The 20,058-nt window shown below is 39.9% G+C and overlaps 1 protein-coding gene across 1 annotated transcript; it reads left to right on the top strand.

Annotated features, from left to right (window-relative positions):
- Window positions 1–747: 747 nt before the first annotated feature.
- Window positions 748–2,346, top strand: LOC106921886 (gap junction alpha-8 protein). The gene has a single exon (XM_014993886.2). It carries the CDS (start codon window positions 971–973, stop codon window positions 2,240–2,242), a length of 1,272 nt encoding a protein of 423 aa, XP_014849372.2. The 5' UTR covers window positions 748–970; the 3' UTR covers window positions 2,243–2,346.
- The last annotated feature ends 17,712 nt before the right edge of the window (window positions 2,347–20,058 follow it).

Here is a 20,058-nt window from a genome sequence, read left to right as displayed (position 1 = left end):
TGCCTGAGCTGATAGTTTGTTTCTGACCTGCCTCTAATGTTGGCTCTATTGCTGGAGGCACAGTTTCAAATTGTGTCTGCTGTGTCCACGTTTCCATACACAGAACATCGGACGGTTAAGAAAGTAGGAGTGTGACTGAGCTGCTGTGGACTCTGTGCCCCGACAGTGTCCATGTTGGTGCGGGAGCTTGAGGCCTGCTTCCATACATCCCTGCTCTGGCTTTGTTGATCCTATTGTTTTTTGCGTCACCCGCACGTCGCCCGGAAAATAAAGGCCGTCTGGCTCCAAGCTTAAATATTGCGGCAAACTAAAAACCAACCATCACAGCCGATTCATTCACATCTGCTCAGTGGGGCGACAAGGACAGGGCTTTAGGTGGGAAAGAGGGCAGAAAAAAGTTCACTCTCCCCTGCCGGGTGCCAAGAGAACGGGACAGGACTCAACTTTGCCGGAGCCGCAGCTGTGGCAAGTTGCCCATTTGATTGCCTTTTATTCTTTAGTAGGGGACTTTATGTTACCTACTGATCTCTCAATCTACCATTGCTTTTACTAGAATGTTGCCTTTGAGAGCTACTGACAGCAATGTATATTCATGTGTTCATTTTAGTGAATTTTAATGGCCTACAGAGAGATTTTGTAAGAACTTTAGATTTACTTCAAATCATTCTGTTTTATTGAAATTTCTTATCATTATTTATAATAGGAACTGAACGTTCTCAGTTGACCGTTCAGACTTTTGTGAAGTTTCAGTATGTTAAGTGTTTAAACTGAAATGCATGCAATTATTAGCAGCTAATGTTTGATGAACAAGAATTTCAAAGTTTGATTTGTCCTCTAATGCATTGCTTACCTTTGGCCCTTTCTTTCCCACTCCCACTGTGGGTCCTCCCTACCCCACCCTCCCCGTGCGACTGCACCCTCTGTGTCCATCCCTACCCCACCCTTCATTCCGCAGTGCTACGGACCGACCATGGGTGACTGGAGCTTTCTGGGTAATATTTTAGAGGAAGTCAACGAGCACTCCACGGTGATCGGCCGGGTGTGGCTCACAGTGCTGTTCATTTTCCGCATCCTCATACTGGGCACAGCGGCAGAGTTCGTGTGGGGCGACGAGCAGTCCGACTATGTTTGCAACACGCAACAGCCTGGATGCGAGAACGTGTGCTATGACGAGGCCTTCCCCATCTCCCACATCCGCCTGTGGGTGCTCCAGATCATCTTTGTGTCCACGCCGTCTCTGGTGTACGTCGGCCATGCTGTGCACCATGTGCACATGGAGGAGAAACGTAAAGAGCGAGAGGAGGCAGAGCTTAGCCGGCAACAGGAACTGAGCGAGGAGCGTCTGCCTCTGGCACCCGACCAGGGAAGTGTCCGCACAACCAAGGAGACCAGCACCAAAGGCAGCAAGAAGTTTCGCCTGGAGGGCACCCTGCTGAGGACCTACATTTGCCACATTATCTTCAAGACACTATTTGAAGTTGGTTTTGTGGTAGGGCAGTACTTTCTTTATGGCTTCCGCATCCTGCCACTGTACAAATGCAGCCGATGGCCCTGCCCCAACACGGTGGACTGCTTTGTGTCTCGCCCAACGGAGAAGACCGTCTTCATCATCTTCATGTTGGCTGTGGCCTGTGTCTCGCTCTTCCTCAACTTCGTGGAGATCAGCCACTTGGGTCTGAAGAAAATCCGCTTTGTCTTCCGTAAGCCTGCCCCAGCTCCAGCCCAAGGCGAGGGCACAGCCCCGCCTCTGCCGCCACAAGGAAAAGGTCTGTCTCCGCTGGCTGTTCCTGCTTTGCAAAGAGCAAAAGGCTACAAGTTGCTAGAGGAGGAAAAGGTTCCACCTGTAACTCACCTCTACCCTCTGGCTGAGGTCGGCATGGAGGCTGGCAGAGGGACTCCACCCTTCCAGACACTGGAGGAGAAGGTGGAGGAGGTGCTGCCCATGGAGGACATCTCTAAGGTGTACGACGAGACTCTGCCTTCCTACAGTCAAACAACGGGGACAGGGGAAGTGACGTTACATGAAGAAGAGGTTGAGGAGGTGCCGCCACCGGAGGTGGAAGCAGAGAGAATAGAGGAAGGTCTAGATGAGGATGCGGAGGGAGAGGAAGCAGAGAACGAGGAGATGGAAACCCCTACTGAGGCAGAGGTGGAGGCGACGGATACGATAGAAGACACCAGACCACTGAGTCGACTGAGCAAAGCAAGCAGCAGGGCCAGGTCAGATGATCTCACTGTATGAACCCGTGAGACAAAGCACATGCATGCCTTCACACATTCAACATCAGGGAGAGCATACACCACTAACTCAAAGCAGTGCATACTTTTACACAGGCAGGCCAAAAAGTGGATGAAAAAGAAAAAAAAATCGACAGGGATAGAGAAAAACCTTTGAAGGTGGAATTCTGCAGAAAGCACCCTCAATAAACAAAATAAAAATAAAATAAACAAAAAAGTCAGAGTGTTTGAGATCAAATGGAACATAAAAGTAGGGTTTAAAGAGGAGATTCTTTTTTACTAAGTGTGTACTTATTTAAAAAGAAAAATGGGGAAATGTTTTTACTTGATGGAAATAATTTTCAGTTTTTAGACATCTTTTCTATTGAAAGAGTTATAGCTATTTATAATGGAGAAATAGGTTACTTGTATAAAAGGCTTGAGTTGATAGGGAAAGACTACTAGAATGTCTGCAAATCGATGCTTTTGCTGTAGATGGACGATGACTTTTCTATTTAGACAGTGACAAAGTGTAAAGGCAGCCACACTGCTGTTGCTGAGAAACATACTGCATAGAAACACACAACATCTGGTAAAGTTTGCAGATATTTAAAGGCAAAAAAGTCTGATTTAGGTTCAGAGGGCCGTACTTCTTTTGCACATTCAGAGATCTCAACTCTGCAAGGCCTTTAACCCTCGTAACACCTCATCTACGGATCCATTTATACAAGATTCTTTCAAGAGAAGAGGGATTTGCATCAGTTTCAGAGCATTTCTCTCCTTTTTTGTGTTCACATACTAGGTGGTAAAAGCTAGAGCAGAGTTAGTCAGAGTAAAAACAAGAGAAAAATTACCACATGTTGGATGTCTTTTTCAATGTGATTTGCATCTTTTATTTTAGATCTGCTTATGTTCTGTAGCCGTTCAAAAAAGAGGAAAACCTGTGTACTGTGATATCAGCTGTCCATCAGAGAGAGGACTATAGTAGTGACCTCAAGCCAAATCCTCTCTGCGTGCTGTACAAATAGGCGTCCGGGCGATAAAGATCATGCAGCATCAGCACAAGCTATTGTTGGGGGCACGACAATAAAAGAAACCATGCTCATCAATGAAAACAGGCATCCTTGACCCAGGAAATCAATCCTTTGACTCGTTTTCATTTACACATTGGTATTCATCATTACACAACAAGGGCAAACTACAAAACGCATGAAGTTTTAGAGGATTAGTGTGCTACTTTAAATTAAATTAAATACAGCATTACTAAAACAGCTGATTTCAGATAATTGAATGGCTAGAGGAAATGAAGTTTTATAAGATAAGACTCATCTATTCTCACAAACCTAACAAAGCTAATACAAATAGAAATTTTGAGGAGCAATCTTTTCAACGTAATTACTTTGCTAATAATAAATAAGGGTTTTAAAACAGAGTGAACACAAGTTTTGGCCCCAGATTTACCGCACATCTTTAAATTCTCCATTTTTTTTTTTTTTTTTTTTTCATGCTGTACCACTATGGGTGTCTTATCTGTAACTGTGCATTCCCAATTGTAAAATTGTAGAAACTGGATGTATTGTTTTTGAGTCTTCTGTGAAGTTCATGTTTTTCTTTGCTTTCCTTTTTTTTTTTTTTAGATAATAAGAGGTCTTTCACTCTGAGTCACCTGTTACATCAACTCAAATAACGTATTCATAAAGCAGATTTTGGTCGTATTTGCAGAACTCATAGTGTTGATACTGTCAAGGCTGGGATGAGAATAAATATTTCTCACATAGAAAGGCAACTGTTGTCCCCCATGTATACCCTACCCTCCTCCTGCTCACTATTTTCTGCACATCTTTGTGATCCAATGCCGAAACAAGTCAAAAGTGCTCAACACTGTTATGCTAGAAAGGATGACACTGGGTCTTTTTTACATTAATATGGCTGGTAATGTATGATTTTTTTTTTTTGTACTTTGAAACTGTTGCATTACCTATATGTTTGTAAGAAGACACAATGATTAATATTTGGGGGGTGGGAGGGGAATCATTTTTACTAACTTGTAGTCTTCTCTGATGATAGATTCTTTTGAAATGTGAATAAATACAATAAAAAGCCCCGCATGGTCAAGATGAGTTGTTCTGCACAAACACACTATGTCACATGGTAACAATGTGCATTTTTCTGTAATAATGATCGACGTATATGACAGAAGGTCCGAAATGGTTCTGTTTTTTCTCTCCGTGTCCCACAATGAACATATTCTGTGCAAAATGGGGACATCGACTCCAGAAAACAAAGCAAAGTTTCTGTAAAGCTGCTAAAGTGGAAGCATATATATATATATATATATATATATATATATATATATATATATATATATATATATATATATATATATATATATATCTATATAGATATAGATATATATATATATATATTATATTATATATATATATATATATATATATAAAGTATATATATATATATATATATATATATATATATATATATATATATATATATATAAAGTATATATATATAAAGTAATGTATGTAATGTGAATTAAGTTATATTAAGACTTGTTTACTGCCGTTATTATCAGGCTTAAAAGCAACCAGACAAAAAGTAAAACCGTGATTAGAAAAACAATAAGACTGCAAGTAATATTATCACCACAAGAGGGCAGTGTTTTACAGCTAAAACACCCGTCACCCAACAGGCCACCGGAGACCTTGTTACCTGTCATACACAGAAATAATCTTCCTCATGGTCACTTTGAGTGGATTTCATTTGCCATCATTTTTCCATTACTGTAGACAAAACATGGAAATAGAAACGCAAAAGCCATAATATCATTTAACTTGTCTGATTTTTGTTGGTGTAATCATGTAAAAATCAGCTGCTGACATCCACACTGACACCAGTGTATTGCTACTACAAGTGCTACTATTAAGATTAGTATTTTACATAATTTTACATTAGAGTAACTCCAATTTATTATCATTTTTTTCTGTTTCTTTGCCATAACTCAGCACAGTGAAGGAGAGAATGTTGATGTCAACCAAATACATATTTCTGCAGTGATATTTTGAATATGAATGTTCGTGACCAGATTCAAAATATGCATTTTGAATATGGTTCACATAAACTGGCTCACATACTAGTAGATGGTATGTGAGCCTTCCACTGGGAAGGGGGACATAAAAACTACTATTCAGACCATATCATAATTCATTTCCTACAGAAATACAGCAAGACTCCATGATTTAAAAACAGAACCTTGGCAAGTCGCACAAATCTGAAGTTTCATGTTAATTCTAGAGATAGATGTGTTCACAGTATGTTTTTTAAAGAATACAACACTGTTTGAAATGTATTTATTTTTTCAAAGGCAAAAAAGTCAGAGCTTGCTAAGAATGAGTTACTGCTCAAAAAACAGGGTTGATAAATTAATGCCAGGCTGAACTGCTTGAAGATAAGATGCTCAGAATTGAAATTAAAATATGTTTGTGTTTATGTTGACTTCATTATGTTCTTATTCTGTCACGTTGATAATACACTTGATTTGTTACAGCTAACAAATCTGAGAGGAAGTGAAGATAAAACATTGAGTTGGAAGTTGAGTCAACAGGTTTTCTTTAGCTAAGCAGTTTGAGATTTCCAGGAATGGGAAACTAGTTGAGAAGATATTTTCTAATTGATGCATATGGTGGAATCCATGTTGAAAAAAAAAATCCCCATGTGTATTTACAAATAATCATTTCTAAATACCACTCCATGAAACAAACTGCTGGATCCTTCTGCTGTGTACAACCCCTGGCAAAAAGTATGGAATCACCAGTGTTGGATGAGCAGTCATTCAGACATTTCATGCTGTAAAACAAACTCGGATCAAAAACATGACACAATATTAAGGTCATTCCAAAGTGCAACTTGTTGGCTTTCAGGAACACTCAAAGAAATGAAGAGAAAACATTGTGGAAGTCAGTGAATGATACTTTTATTGACCAAACACAGGGAAATAAATATGGAATCACTCAATTCTGAGGAAAAAAGTATGGAATCATGAAAAACACATAAACAAAAGACCATTCAAAATACATCACTAGTATTTAGTTGCACCATCTTTGGCTTTTATAACAGCTTTTAGTCTCTGAGGCATGGACTTGATGAGGGACAAACAGTATTTGGTGCCTACTCTCTTTGATAGCAGTTGCCAGATCAGCTTTGCTGGTTGGACCCTTCTTGTGGAACATTTTTTTCAATCTCCACCACAGGTTTTCTATTGGGTTGAGATCTGGACTATTTGCAGGCCATGACATCGACTGAATGTGTCTTTCTTCAAGGAATGCCTTCACTGTTTTTGCCCTATGGCACGATGCATTGTCATCTTGGAAAATTATTTCATCATCTCCAAACATCTGTTCAATTGAAGGGATGAGAAAACTGTCCAAAATGTCAATGTAAACTTGTGCATTGATAGAAGAATTAACCACAGTCATCTCCCCAGTGCCTTTGCCTGACATGCAGCCCCATATCATCAAGGACTGTGGAAATTTGGTTGTTTTCTTCAGGCAGGCCTCTTCATAAATCTCACTGGAACGGCACCAAACAAAAGTTCCAGCATCATCACCTTGTCCAATGCAGATTCTTGACTCATCACTGAAGACAACTTTCATCCAGTCATCCACAGTCCATGATTGCCTCTCCTTAGCCCATCGGAATCTTGTTCTTTTATGGTTAGGTGTCAATGCTGGTTTTCATTTAGCTTTCCTGTATTGAAATCCCACCTCCTTTAGGCGATTTCTTACGGTTCGGTCACATACATTGACTCCAGCTTCCTCCCATTTATGCTTCATCTGTTTAGTTGTACTCTTTTGGTTTTCAAGACAAATGACCTTTAGTTGTTTGTCTTGACGCTTTAATGTCTTTCTTGGTCTACCAGTACGCTTGGCTTTAACAACCATTCCATGCTGTTTGTGTTTGGACCATATCTTGGATACAGCTGACTGTGAACAGCCCACATCTTTAGCAACCATGCGTGAAGGGTTACCTTCTTCAAGAAGTTTCACAATCCTCTCTTTTGTTTCAAGGGACATTTCTCTTGTTGGAGTCATGGTTCTCGCCACTCCACTTCGTCCAGCAGCCCTCCAAGGTGTCATGACTGCAGGTGTTTTGAACTGCACACTAACGGGCACATCTAATCTGGGGCAGGTGTCCATTTAGGGAAAGGAAATAGACTGGGTGTGTCCTTTTTTCTACCTCCAATTTGAGTGATTCCATACTTTTTTCCTCAGAATTGAGTGATTCCATATTTATTTCCCTGTGTTTGGTCAATAAAAGTATCATTCACTGACTTCCACAATGTTTTCTCTTCATTTCTTTGAGTGTTCCTGAAAGCCAACAAGTTGCACTTTGGAATGACCTTAATATTGTATCATGTTTTTGATCCGAGTTTGTTTTACAGCATGAAATGTCTGAATGACTGCTCATCCAACACTGGTGATTCCATACTTTTTGCCAGGGGTTGTATATTCGGAAACTGTTGTTTTTAGAAGAGCAGACTCAAAAATGTCCAAATCAAAGGAGAGTATCACAAGTACAGGTGGGATCAATCTGCTGCAGCTGCTGTGTTGCGCTCATGAAACAGGCAGGACTTCTATTTTGGCACCCTGCACAATGCTGGCTTCTATTATGAGCCCCCGCTATTGTTTGAGCTCCACTTCCAATCCCCCCTGATTGGGAGTGACATAAGGTCACTTGTATTGCTAAAAGCAGTTAGCCTGCTTCCTAATCTTTGTCCATGATCAAGTCCTGACCAAGGTTTTTAAATTTGCAAATGTAATATGGTTAAATACTATCCCTAGATCTAACTTCCAATCTAAGAGATACAGGGATACAGCAAAGGTAAGAAATAACTACAACCACAAAGGACCGACTTATTTGTACCAAAGATTTGAGAACTGTGCCATTGACATTATTCCTGATTATTGCTAATAATCATAAATTTTCTGCGTTTTTACAGTAAAAACACTGCAGATGTAAAAAAAAAAAATTAAGTTCAAAATCTAAAATTGTGGTGGACTGGGACTTAAATAACTGCCCTGGGCTTTTTTCCATAACAGGCCCATAGCCTGGACCATCAGTCACCAAGAAGATATCCTGATGTTTGAGTGGTATGTTGGTGCAGGTTCACCTTTAAGGTGAGTGGTGAGCAGCACCAACGCAGTCTTTAAAGCCAGGTGTGTATTGTATTGAGCTGTGGAAACGGCGTGGTGCGGACTTCTATAATCCTGTTGTTCCTCAAGCGTCGAGTAATTGTTTTCAGGATTCCGGTTGGGTTGGTGGTCTCGTTCTGCTCTCTAGGAGTGCGTGTGGTCAGTCACTCGTCGTGGGAGTGGGGTTCTTAATCTAGATCCTGAGTTGTTTGGGACTTGGCGGTGGATTGTTGATGGCTTCCCCCCCCTTCCTCTTCCTGCCGTTTCCTGAATGTTCGTGGTGCATGGGGAGCGCAGCCAGGTCAACGCCGTTGTTGTGTCCTTGTTTTGTTTCATGCCCTTTTCAGCTGGGTGTCATTACCCAATTAATAATTTATTTTTATTCAGGTCAGGTTTCAACTGTTCATGGTGAGTCCTTATAATTTTTCAGGATGTTTATGTACAGTTTGTAGTTTTCTTTTGTATGTAGGTTTAATTTGTCAGCTGTTCCTTTATCAACCATCACCAAACATGGAGAGGCCAGCAATCCAGCTGGCAGCCCAGATTCCGCAGGCTCAAAGAGAACAACTTGACCAGCAAACTGCCAGGGGGAGGGCTAGCAATGAACTTCATAGTGCCACTCGATACCCGCACAACTCCGGATCTCGCATTTTTGCCATCCCCGTTAATGCTTCTGGCTGGTGAGCAACTGCTTGATGGCATCTCCATAAGGCCTCAATAACTGGGCCTGGTGTCTGCACCACCACAGGATGCTCAAAAAGGGAGTGGCCGTGGGCACCAAACAGCTCTCGGTAATAGCGGCAAATTACATTCATCCCTAGAATACCAAGAATTGAAGGCTCCACAGAAGGGGGATCCCTTACAAGTATTCCAAGGTGTGTCATGGTGTCAATTATGTTCTGGGGTTTTTCTGTTTTTACTGTGTTTTCCTGGTTATGTTCAGGGTTTATTTGTGTTCCATGTAGTTCCCCGTGTCCCCTGTTTACTTTATCTTCATGCTCCCGCCTGCCTGTGAATTCGTCCAATGCCACCAGACCACATTTCATGACACGGTGATCTAGTACTTTATGACATAGAGCCAGCTAGCTTCAAATATCCAATATATGGAATTTGCAGCCCATTGGCTGCCCGTAGTTGCAACCAATGGCAGGATAGGATCCTATTGGCGCCGAATGGTTCAAAGTGCTTCCTAAAACAACTTTCTGTGATGGTGGAGACCACTGACACAGTATCTAGCAATCAAGGGACCATTGCTCCACCCATGTTAATCTTTATGGAGGGACAAGAGGCCATCAAAACAAAGAATCCGCCTATCCATGAGCCCAAAAACTCTCCTCCTGAACTTTGGCTCCCCAGTTCAGGGGGTTCTAGTTTCCCTGTGAAGCTGCAGCATGAGAGGGCCCAGAGGCAGAGTAGGTATGGCCAGAAAATGGGTCTTGCTCCCCATCACACTCACTGGCATAATGGCCAAACTGATTACACCTTTGACATGTAATACTACTACGAGGGGGCCTAGCAGTTTGGCGTGGAGCTTGAATGGGAGCCACTGTCTTAGTCATCTGATTAAGTTGTTCTTGTTGCCATCACTTCACTAAACTCTGGAATTGACAAAGCAGGGGTGCAAGCACTACTTCGAACCTCATATTGGAGGCCATGAATAGATGGAAGGGAGAAAGTACATTCCTGATAAGCAGTTGGCAGCCCCTCCCGCTCCCATGTAAGGGCCTCAGCAGGCATCTGCAATGATGTAGCAGCTGGACTGTCACAAATAAATTGCTCCCAGGGCGTTACCCATAGTGAGACATGAAAAGAATGCTATAAAAGAGAACGTTTCAACTCCCTAGGTAGAGCGCTGTCTCTGCGTAGACAGCGTTCTATAAACTGGTCACAGAGAAGGACTGCAGCATTAGACATTCATTCCGCCAGGCATACTCTGTTCAACCTGTTCCATAAGAGAAGTGAAAACTCCTGTAAGGTTTATACTTCTTGTTGTTAAAAGAAAGCTTGCTGTAAAGCAGAGGTTCCCAAACTCTGGGGCGCACCCCCTGCTGTAAAGTTACATATGGCTGCAAGCAGCCATTCAGTTCCCAAAGGATGTCCAAAATCCGAGTTGGATCTTGTCAATCCAAGCAGAGTTTAACATAATTTAATAGTTATAAACTTTGTAAAGTTCTTAAAATTTTCTGTGTACAGTAAAGAAAAAAAATGCAATTAATGCTGAGGAACTACACACATTAAATTCCACTTAACGCAGCAAAAATCACACACTAGTGCACGCACACCCCCCCCCCCCCCGACACACACACACACATCATGCTGAGATCAAAGGACCAAAAAGGATTTGTAATTTCCCAACATTTATCACATGATCATATAAGAGCAGATCACAGGTGCCTAATTGCTACTGTAGTGAGTGCATTCCTGGATAATTTGAAAAAGGCTTTACCAGGTTAACCTTCAAGGGAGAACAGTAACAAGGAAACCTTTACTCTGAAGCAAAAACACAAAATTTACCATAGAAAATGCAGGAAAGGTCTAGGTAGGACTTGTTTATAACGGGGCCATTTTATTTGGATACCAGAACAGAGGAGACGTTTGGCTTAAACCAGTCCATTCAGAAAAGAAACCTTATAAAAGCCGTGAAGAACTGAGCTAAAGGTTTCATGATTTGGGGATGTTTTGTTGCAGCAGGACATGCCCTGATTGTCTTCATCTGTGTCCAATATTAATCTTAGATTAAAAAAAGAAACTGAAGCAATAAACAATGAACCAAACAAGCAAAAGTCCTGGCTAGTCAGAGCATTTAGAGCTTAATTTCAAAGACATTCTGCAACTGCAATGAAGGAAACCAGACAATCCCTCACAGTGTTCCTCAAACTGAAATCTCTACAACAGGGGTCCCCAAACTACGGCCCGCGGACCAGATCCGGCCCGCCTCCACATTTGGTCCGGTCCCCTGAACAATACCAGAGGGCATTCAGATTTTTTTTTTTCATTTATTGTATTTTCCGGTTTATATGTGGATTTTTCTTCAACCACCAGGGTGCTCTTTAGCAGGAAGTGTGTCCTGTAAACTGTGGGTGTTTTGTTTTGCATGGTGCATTGCTGCCATCTGTTGGACTTTTAGGGAACTGCTTGACTTTTATGTTATTTAATCAGTACGGTTGTTTGCTAGCGGTAGAGCTGATGAACACACGTCTGTTATGAACGCTGCATTCCAGGTTGAATTCTTCGAAGCAATGTCTGTAGCAACTTGTACTTCAAAACGAGCCTTTATGTTAACATATGAGAAATTAATATATTATAGATACATTCCCTCAATGGAATATATACTAGTTAGTCCCAGTGACCGTTTCACTCATGACTTTTGTCCATGTGCTTTCTGGGTAAAAATCAATCGAGAAACGCACCCCCCACCCCGTCAACAATTTCCGGTCCCCCACCAGAGAAGGGAAAAGTTATGTGGCTCTCACAGGAAAACGTTTGGGGACCACTGCTCTACAAGAAGCCTCTCAGTCTTTTTTCAGCCTTCCGAGACAACACCATCTGTAACCTGACTTTACAATGCATTCTTAAGCTTTATTGTTAGTAAGTGAGCTTCATGTCAAAGATCAGGACATGCATGTATTCCTATTTGTTTACAGTAACTACAATAGGCATATGCATTAACCATGATTCTTTATTGGTGGGAAAATGAAGCAAGCTCCTTATATATCTGAAATAAAGCAGGTGCTGGGTGTCCTGTTCTCGGAAGACACTATCTCTCCAGGATGCTTCAGGCGTGAGCAGCCAGCACCTGTTTCAACAGAGCTGATAACAGACTGGGGAAAATCTACATAAGGCTGAGAGAAAGCTGAAAGAGGAAACCAAATACACAAAGCAACACTGTCTTTGAGATTAACAAAAGATTACATAATAAAATGTGAAAAACAAAACAAAAACAAGCAAACATAAAAAAAAAAAAAACAGCGTGGTCTTAACATGGAGTCATGAAGGCCACCTTTTGTAACATTCAGGTGACAGGAAGAAAGACCGTCAAGTTACACATTTACAGCCAAGAAGATAATTGACATCCACCTGCCTATCACTCTAGGGGGATTCTCAGCAACTGACTCAACAGTTGAAATTTGTCCTCAGTCATACGGCCCTTATCTGGACCTCTGTGAACATTGCTAATGCACCGCAGTCATAGAGATCTCATGGAAAATAATTGGAAGTCATGGTCCAATGTTGTTTTTGGGAAACATGCAATCCCGACAGCCGTTACCCAGAGCATGTAGAGGCCAAAACATAACTTATTACAGTTCCAAAACCCAAACTGAGACTGGAATAACATGTAATTACAAGAGTTGGATTAAGGCCTGCAGCCGACCTCATGTCCAAGTGTGATTGACGTCAACTACCACACTCATCCGTACCAAGGTAACTGGTAGTAAACATCCCATTTTTTTACAACACTTATTGATAGTCAAATAAGTGAACACAGTTATCCCTGATTTTATGTGTGCATAAAAACGTTGCAATAACTGCGCTATTTAAAGTTAAGCACATTTTTATACTGTTTATTTTTAAACATTCTTCTGAAGGCAGATTTTCACAAACTGGCATCATTTAAGACATCACTCGCCTATTTTGTATGTGCAAAATGCATCCAACACAGCTTTCACACTCACACCCAATGAGACTTTGTGCCCCTCCTCCTCTGGCTGCGAAAGACTTGAGCTTTAACGTTGATTTCTCCATTGTTTCCCGCAAATAACCTTACAGAACTGATGTAGAACTTGCTGGAGAATATTTCTGCTTGTCGTCTTTGCATCAGTTTTGGCTGATAAGGTAAAAATCACTCAAATGTCTCGGGTAACGCATTGAGTTTCACTATTGTAACACTTGTTTGTCGGAGGTTTGCTCTATTTCCACATGAGGGCAGGGTTGGTGTCATATCAATTACAAATCCAGCCCACAGTTTAGTTTGAAAATTCTATATCATTGGATGCCATGATCTATGGTCTCAGATACTTTTAGCAAGGCTTAGAGCTGCAGTGTGAATAAACAGTGCAGCGGTCTTTGTATGATTCTGCACGTGGGTTAAATGACTTCTCAACGTGAACCCTGATCTCTCTCTGACTATTTCTGGATGTGGTGTTTAGACAAAGTTTTTTGCCCTGATATTTACGGAGTTCTTCAGAGCACTTAAAAAATAAAAAGCCTCACTTTCTCTTCGAGTGACCAGCAAATTACTCATGTAATTATTATGAACGGCTGCCATGTGGCATTGCTCTCTCTTTCTTTTCTTTTTTAAGTCAACCTTCCCTGGCTTACACCATTTGGTTTCATTCAAACAGATATGCTGTTCGGCTAGTTATAAGTCTGACTAAAACAATCCTCAGACAAGCATGGCTGTGCTGTGCTGTGACCTTTTCACTAGGTACACAGGTCACATGCTGCTCTACTGATAATCCTATGCTAATGCTCTCAACCTCATACAGATGTTTTCTTCCACTGTGTGGTATTTCTTGGTGTAATTAAAGTTTTACGCCTCCACAATCGATTTCAGCCTTACAAGTGAAGGAGAAAACACTGTTGTATAAGTGATATTTCACAGTAATCAAACATGAAATGGGATGAGGAAGATGTGCAACAAAGGTCCTGCACTCGGCAATCAAATGCCTGGATGGCAGCATTCACTTTATGGGAGCAGTGAATTAACCATGGAAACCACAGGATGAGCATTTTTCAATTAGGTAGAATGGCTTATTTCACAAAACAATAGGCAGAGCTGGGGAAGTATGTTTTATTGTCAATGTAAAGGATTCAATGCATTTTAAAGTGTACAAATATACATACACACACATTACTGTGACACCCAGGCCCAAATACCAAAGGTTATTTCTTTTCATTGGAAAGAATGTGGTACTTTGTTAGCCAATTCAAAAACTTGCTCCTTCTGTCTCAGTTGTTGACCCCTTGGGAATGACCCTTCACCCACCTTGCCTGCTGGAGGAGGTCAGAAGGTCAAAAGTGTCCGATGGCAGAAACAGTGCATGGAAGCTTTCACTCTGTGAGGCTCTCTCAGGGCTTGCCACCATGTGTGAGCGTGTGTGCGTGAACGTCTGGATGTAGTGTGACGTACTTTGAGGTCCCCTGGACTTGAAAAAGTGGAACAACAGGTCAGTTACCAGTTACCACTGAGATGATTACAGCAAGGTTCTGAAGCTGTTTGTTTGTGCTGTGAATGTTGTAAAACTGAATGCACATTTCAACGGCCTCCTGAAAAAAAACCACAAACCACACTGAGTTTCTCAGTAATCCTACAGTGAGCGCAGCACATTACTGCTCACAAAGGGCAAAGAACATAAGTTTCTGTAACCACACATCTTGACCAGTGCAGACAGGTGTGGATTCCAGGCTTCACTAACATCACAGACAGGAGACAGAAATGCAGGTGTGCACTTCCTTGTTGATGGACTACAGAAGACCACCCGTACTGTGGCTCACTTTCTTTCTGTAAAGTAATCTTAGATGTGAAGGGGGGTCTTTGGTAGCATTTTTTTAATGTTCAGAAACTCCTAAAACACCTGTGCAGTGTTTTAGGTTACTTTTCACAACAGGTTTTTATTTCCTAAAGCTTATTTTACAGTACTGTAGAAACATTGAGTTTGTGCAAGAGATCAATTAAAGCTGAGGTGGCTCAGCCTCCAACAACAGGCATGCAAAAGCAGAAGAGCTGTACTGTTTCTGTCTTTCCTGAGAAGCTAAGAATAGACAGATCATTTGAATCAATTTTCTGTTGAAACGCTAAGTTGAGCAATCGTTTCCTGCCGAGTATACTTGAGCTAAAGCTTTATGAAAAAACTCCAAGCAAACTTCTGGCCCCTTTGACAAACAGAAGCAGCTTGGCAGAACATAATAAGACAATGTCTTATTGTGAAATGCAAACCAGTTGTATTTGTTCAGTCGTCTGCGTTTGACTGGCTTCCCACACCTTTTGAATGAAACCTTCCTGAACCTGAACGGGAAAATACTAACCTTGCACTGAAACATGCATCGCTGAAAATCAGTCGACTTTTGTCATCTGAAGGGTGAGTTCATGACACAAGCTTGCATTTTCATTGCCAGATCAAAATAACAATAAGCATAGGAATGTTCCCACAGATCAGCTTGTATCATTTCCATTTTAACCGTGTCAGGAGGTCATTTGATGTTGACTTATTTCAGAACGCATCTTTTCAGAATGCATGCAAAGAGGAAGAAGAAAATAAAAGTGAACTTTGTCCTTAATTCTTATGAAGGTTGCATATGAAATGAGTTGTACTGCACAGAGCTTGGAAAAACAACAACAACAACAAAAAAACATAGATGAAAGGTGGAAAGAGATGGCCCCCGGAGGGCTAAAACCTTCACCATTCCCCTGACAGACTAACCTGAAAACTAAAAAAGCTGATTACTCACACCCTCCTACAACGACAGACATCACGGCTCTCACTTCCTGTGTGGAAAGCAATTTTTCTTTTTTTGAATGTGTGTGGGGTTCCAATCAAGTGTGAGCTGAAGAAGTGGCAGTTATACCAGATGTTGGTGGTGCAAGAAAAAGCTGTTAATATACGATACTAAAAATATAGAGGAATTTGTTGCATTTCTAATTTAGCAGAGCGAACAGATAAAGAGGAAATCAGAGAGCTGCTGGACCCTACACAGGTAAGAAAAAGAATGATGCAGCTTGTTGTTTTATGGTTAGACTGTAAGATCATTTTTGAGTTTAAACATACTTGCTTACTTTAATTACATGCAACGATTTGAGTGTGTAAACTCTTGTATGCTTTAAATGTAAATAAAAAAGTGTTTTAAGTGATCTAGGAAGATCACTACTGCTCATCTAAACTCAGATTTTTCATTTAAAAAAAGACTCTTTAGAAATAAGCTCTAGTGTGAATACCTTGATGCAGTTAAATGTGCTTTGCTTTTAGGTGATTGTGATGGCGAATTTCTTAAGATATTGCAGCATCAACTATTTGTTGATATGTTGCATCTTCTGGATTTTCTGGCCAGCAGGTACAACTTCCTTATGAATAGATCACGAAAGACGATTATATGTGCAACGCTGTTTAAAACTTTTAAACCATTATTATTTGTTTCATGTTGCATTAACAAGAAGCCTGACTTTCTTGTAATTCTGTAAATTGGTCTTTTAGTCGATAGTTTTCAGATGTCCATCAAGTTTTTCTTTAGACTCTAGTTTATTTTGAGAACCGAAGAGATTCATCGTCCCTCGGTTGTTTGACTCTATGTCAACATAAGTTTAGCTCTTTAAGAGTGAAGTTGTTGGTGCCAAACCTTTGTTTAATGGTTTCAGATGTGTTTCGTTTGATCTGTTGGCTTTGGTTAAGAGATAAACAACACATTTTGACATGAAGGCAGATTGGCCGGTAACAAAATGGCTGAGGGATCCAATTGAAAATCTGTTTCCTGTTAAAATTGATAGAAACTGGCAAAGTGCTGGATCATCCCTTGACGTTAGGAGCTGTATTATGCCTCGATCAGTTATACTTAAGAGTATAACTACTTAAACGATAACCTAAAATAAAAAAAATAAAAAAAGCACAAATAAAATGTTTTCTAAACACATCTAAAGAAAATACTAATCAAGATGACTTTAAATGGTTGAAAGAGAGTCAGGCTCCTTGGAAACTAAATATTTAAATGGCTGCTTTTTGTGTAAAACGTTTGATCATAATATCTTTGGTTTTACTTATCTAATAGTTGCATTGTTTGAACCGATTTGTTTTAGTTTTACTTTTGCTTCTTTTTCCTACTTCTGTGATTGACTATCGTTTCCATATTTTTGTTCTGTTGCGGTTTTGGTTTCTCCTGCCTTCTTCGCACATCATTCTCCTCTTGTGATTTAAGTTCTGTCAGGAAATGTCTGTTTCATTTTTCATTCATCAAGAAGTAGGTGATACGTTGACACGTTGTTTTGTTGTCTGACATAATGGGGAAGTGAAAGAAAGTCAACCAAGATGTCAGGAAGACAAATGAGGAGTTTGAAAAGTCTGGTTAATCTTTGAGGAAAACTTTCCAGATTCTTGAATGTGCCGTGTTCATGTTTTCAGACATGATGGGAATGCCCAACTTCATACCCCTCATCAAGGAGGCTCTGTGTCCCAGAGATGAACATGTGATGACAGAGTCATTATCCAGAAAAATGGACAAAGAGATATGTCATTATAAGAGATATGTCCTCCGGTCAGATGTAATAATAATAATAATAATAATAATAATAATAATAATAATAATAATAATAATAATAATAATAATCGATTTAATTTGTACCGCACTTTTCATTAGAAAAAATCTCAAAGTGCTACACAGTGCAACTAAAATCATAAAATCAACATCATAAAAATCATGTGGAGGCAGAATAGGCTTGCTTAAATAAAAAAGTCTTTAAGCCTCTTTTGAAGTGAACCAGTGGTTGCGGAGCTCTCAAATAATCCGGGAGAGAGTTCCAGAGACGGGGGGCAGCCACAGCGAATGCCCGATCTCCCATGGTCCTTAATCTGGAGCGAGGAAGGTGTTGTGATATTGTGCAGGAGAAACTGGCACACTTCATGAAATAGATGGTATCATGAAGAAAGAACAATATGTGGAAATACTGAAGTAAGATCTACAGACACCAGCTAAGAAACTAAAGCTGAAGTGTAAGTGGCTCTTCCTAATGGACAATAACCAGGAGTAGAAGGCCAAAGTGGTTACAGAGTGATTTAAGGACAAAAATGTTAATGTTTTGATTGAACTATCACAAATCCCTGGTCTCAAGCATATCAAGAACAAACATGCATTACATCAATTCCCAGGAATTTCATGTGATGCATGTTCATTCTTGATCAGTCGCAGTCTCTGCATGTCCAACCTGGTTATAAGGAGCAAACTAATGTCTGCACTGATGAACCAATGTTTGAGTTATTATTAATCAAAGGCAGCTCCAAACACATTCATTTTTAGGCTTCATTTACAGGAACTCATTGTTTCACAATTTTCTAGTTATAGTTAACTGCTACGCTATACTATAGATTAAACCATACTGCAGATACTTGAGCTTTACTGACACTCATGTATTTTTGTGCAATGTATTGTGTGTTGAAGAAGTGCTGACTGATAAAACAGTAAATTTTGAATCTTGAGATGGTTGTAGAGGGATAGCCAACATATATGACCCAAGTCATGCAGCTGGCAGTGCTAACTAGAAAATGTATGTAAATTTAGGATATTTAAGACATTCATAAATAAATATTTCACATATTCTTTCTCTCAAATATTTTTGTTAATTCTGACTGTCTTTAAACAACAGACGTTTGGTCTGACTTGAGAATGAGAAAAAAGGTGTCTGTATCTTGCACATAAACTTTTAGTTACATTTAGAAAAGCCCATTGAAGTCCATTTTTAATTAAAAATTAAACTTTTAAATTTTTTTCACCCTGATGTTACTCTGATTGTCCTTATTGTTATTAACTGTGGTATGTTAACTTTGGTTATGGTCAACCCTACGTAGTCTGAGCCATTATCTGATGAAGTTTTGGTGATAATCTTTTTATACGTTTTCATCACCGTTTGTGTTTTTTTTTGTTCAACACGGCTTCTCGTTTGTTTTTACATTTGTTTTCCTTTTTCAATATCATTATTAATTCTGACCCAGTGCTCAGTGCTCGTCTAATGACGTCCTTTTCTTTCCTCTTCTTTCGCACAGAAGCAAAAACAGTCACACAGGCGGCAGGCAGCAGAGTGATCCTGAACTGCACTTACTCAGACAAAAATATAACCATGGCAACTTGGAGTTTTAATGGAAAGGATCTTATCTCCTTCCGCAGAAATGGAAAAACAATTAAGTTCAATGAAAGTGTCCGCCTTAATGTAGATATGTCTGAATTAGAAAGTAAGCGATATGCACTCATCATAAAAGACGCTCAGAAGTCACATGAAGGAAACTACACTTGCAAGATAACTACAAATTCAGGACTTTTTGATGAGATCCAGGAGCTTATAATTACAGGTCAGTAAAATCTGTTTTAAATCACCCATTACAATCAGGAACAGGAAAGAACAGGGATTAAAGTGCATAACTAATTAAAGTTGTTAAACAGTTAAACTATTTTTAAGGGTGTTTTTTTTTTCATTCTGGTATTTGGTTCTTTCCTCACCAAAACCTTACGGGAGATTTTTTTTTTTTCAATATGGATGATAAGTGTAACACTGTCTCACCAAAGCATAATTAGAAATGTTTTAGTTTTTTTTAAGAAACCACAGGGCGTGAATACAACTTCTAAAAATATTTAAGAAAAAACAAACAAACAAAAAAAAAATACATCCCACACAAACACGCAACAAACGTTTTATAATTACACAAGAACCAGAAGGAAACTAAACTGAATTGCTGCCTCCTCCCCTCTGTTTTTCATTCACAGAAGAAAAAAGAAGCACCAACATACTGAATATCATCGTCATAACTGCTGTCCCTTCTGTATGTTTCCTAATATTAATATGTGCTTTGGTCATTCTGAAACAAAGAAAAAAGTAAGTGCTTACTGTTGGAGTTTTGATCATGACAACAATGTCTTCCTGGATCGAAACTGAATTTCTATC

The sequence above is a fragment of the Poecilia mexicana genome, unplaced genomic scaffold, assembly GCF_051168715.1.
Source record: "Poecilia mexicana isolate PSO_F unplaced genomic scaffold, ASM5116871v1 scaffold_2, whole genome shotgun sequence".
In the NCBI taxonomy this organism is placed as follows: domain Eukaryota; kingdom Metazoa; phylum Chordata; class Actinopteri; order Cyprinodontiformes; family Poeciliidae; genus Poecilia; species Poecilia mexicana.
Note: the sequence above shows the minus strand (reverse complement) of the source record. Positions and strands in the feature narration are given on the sequence as shown.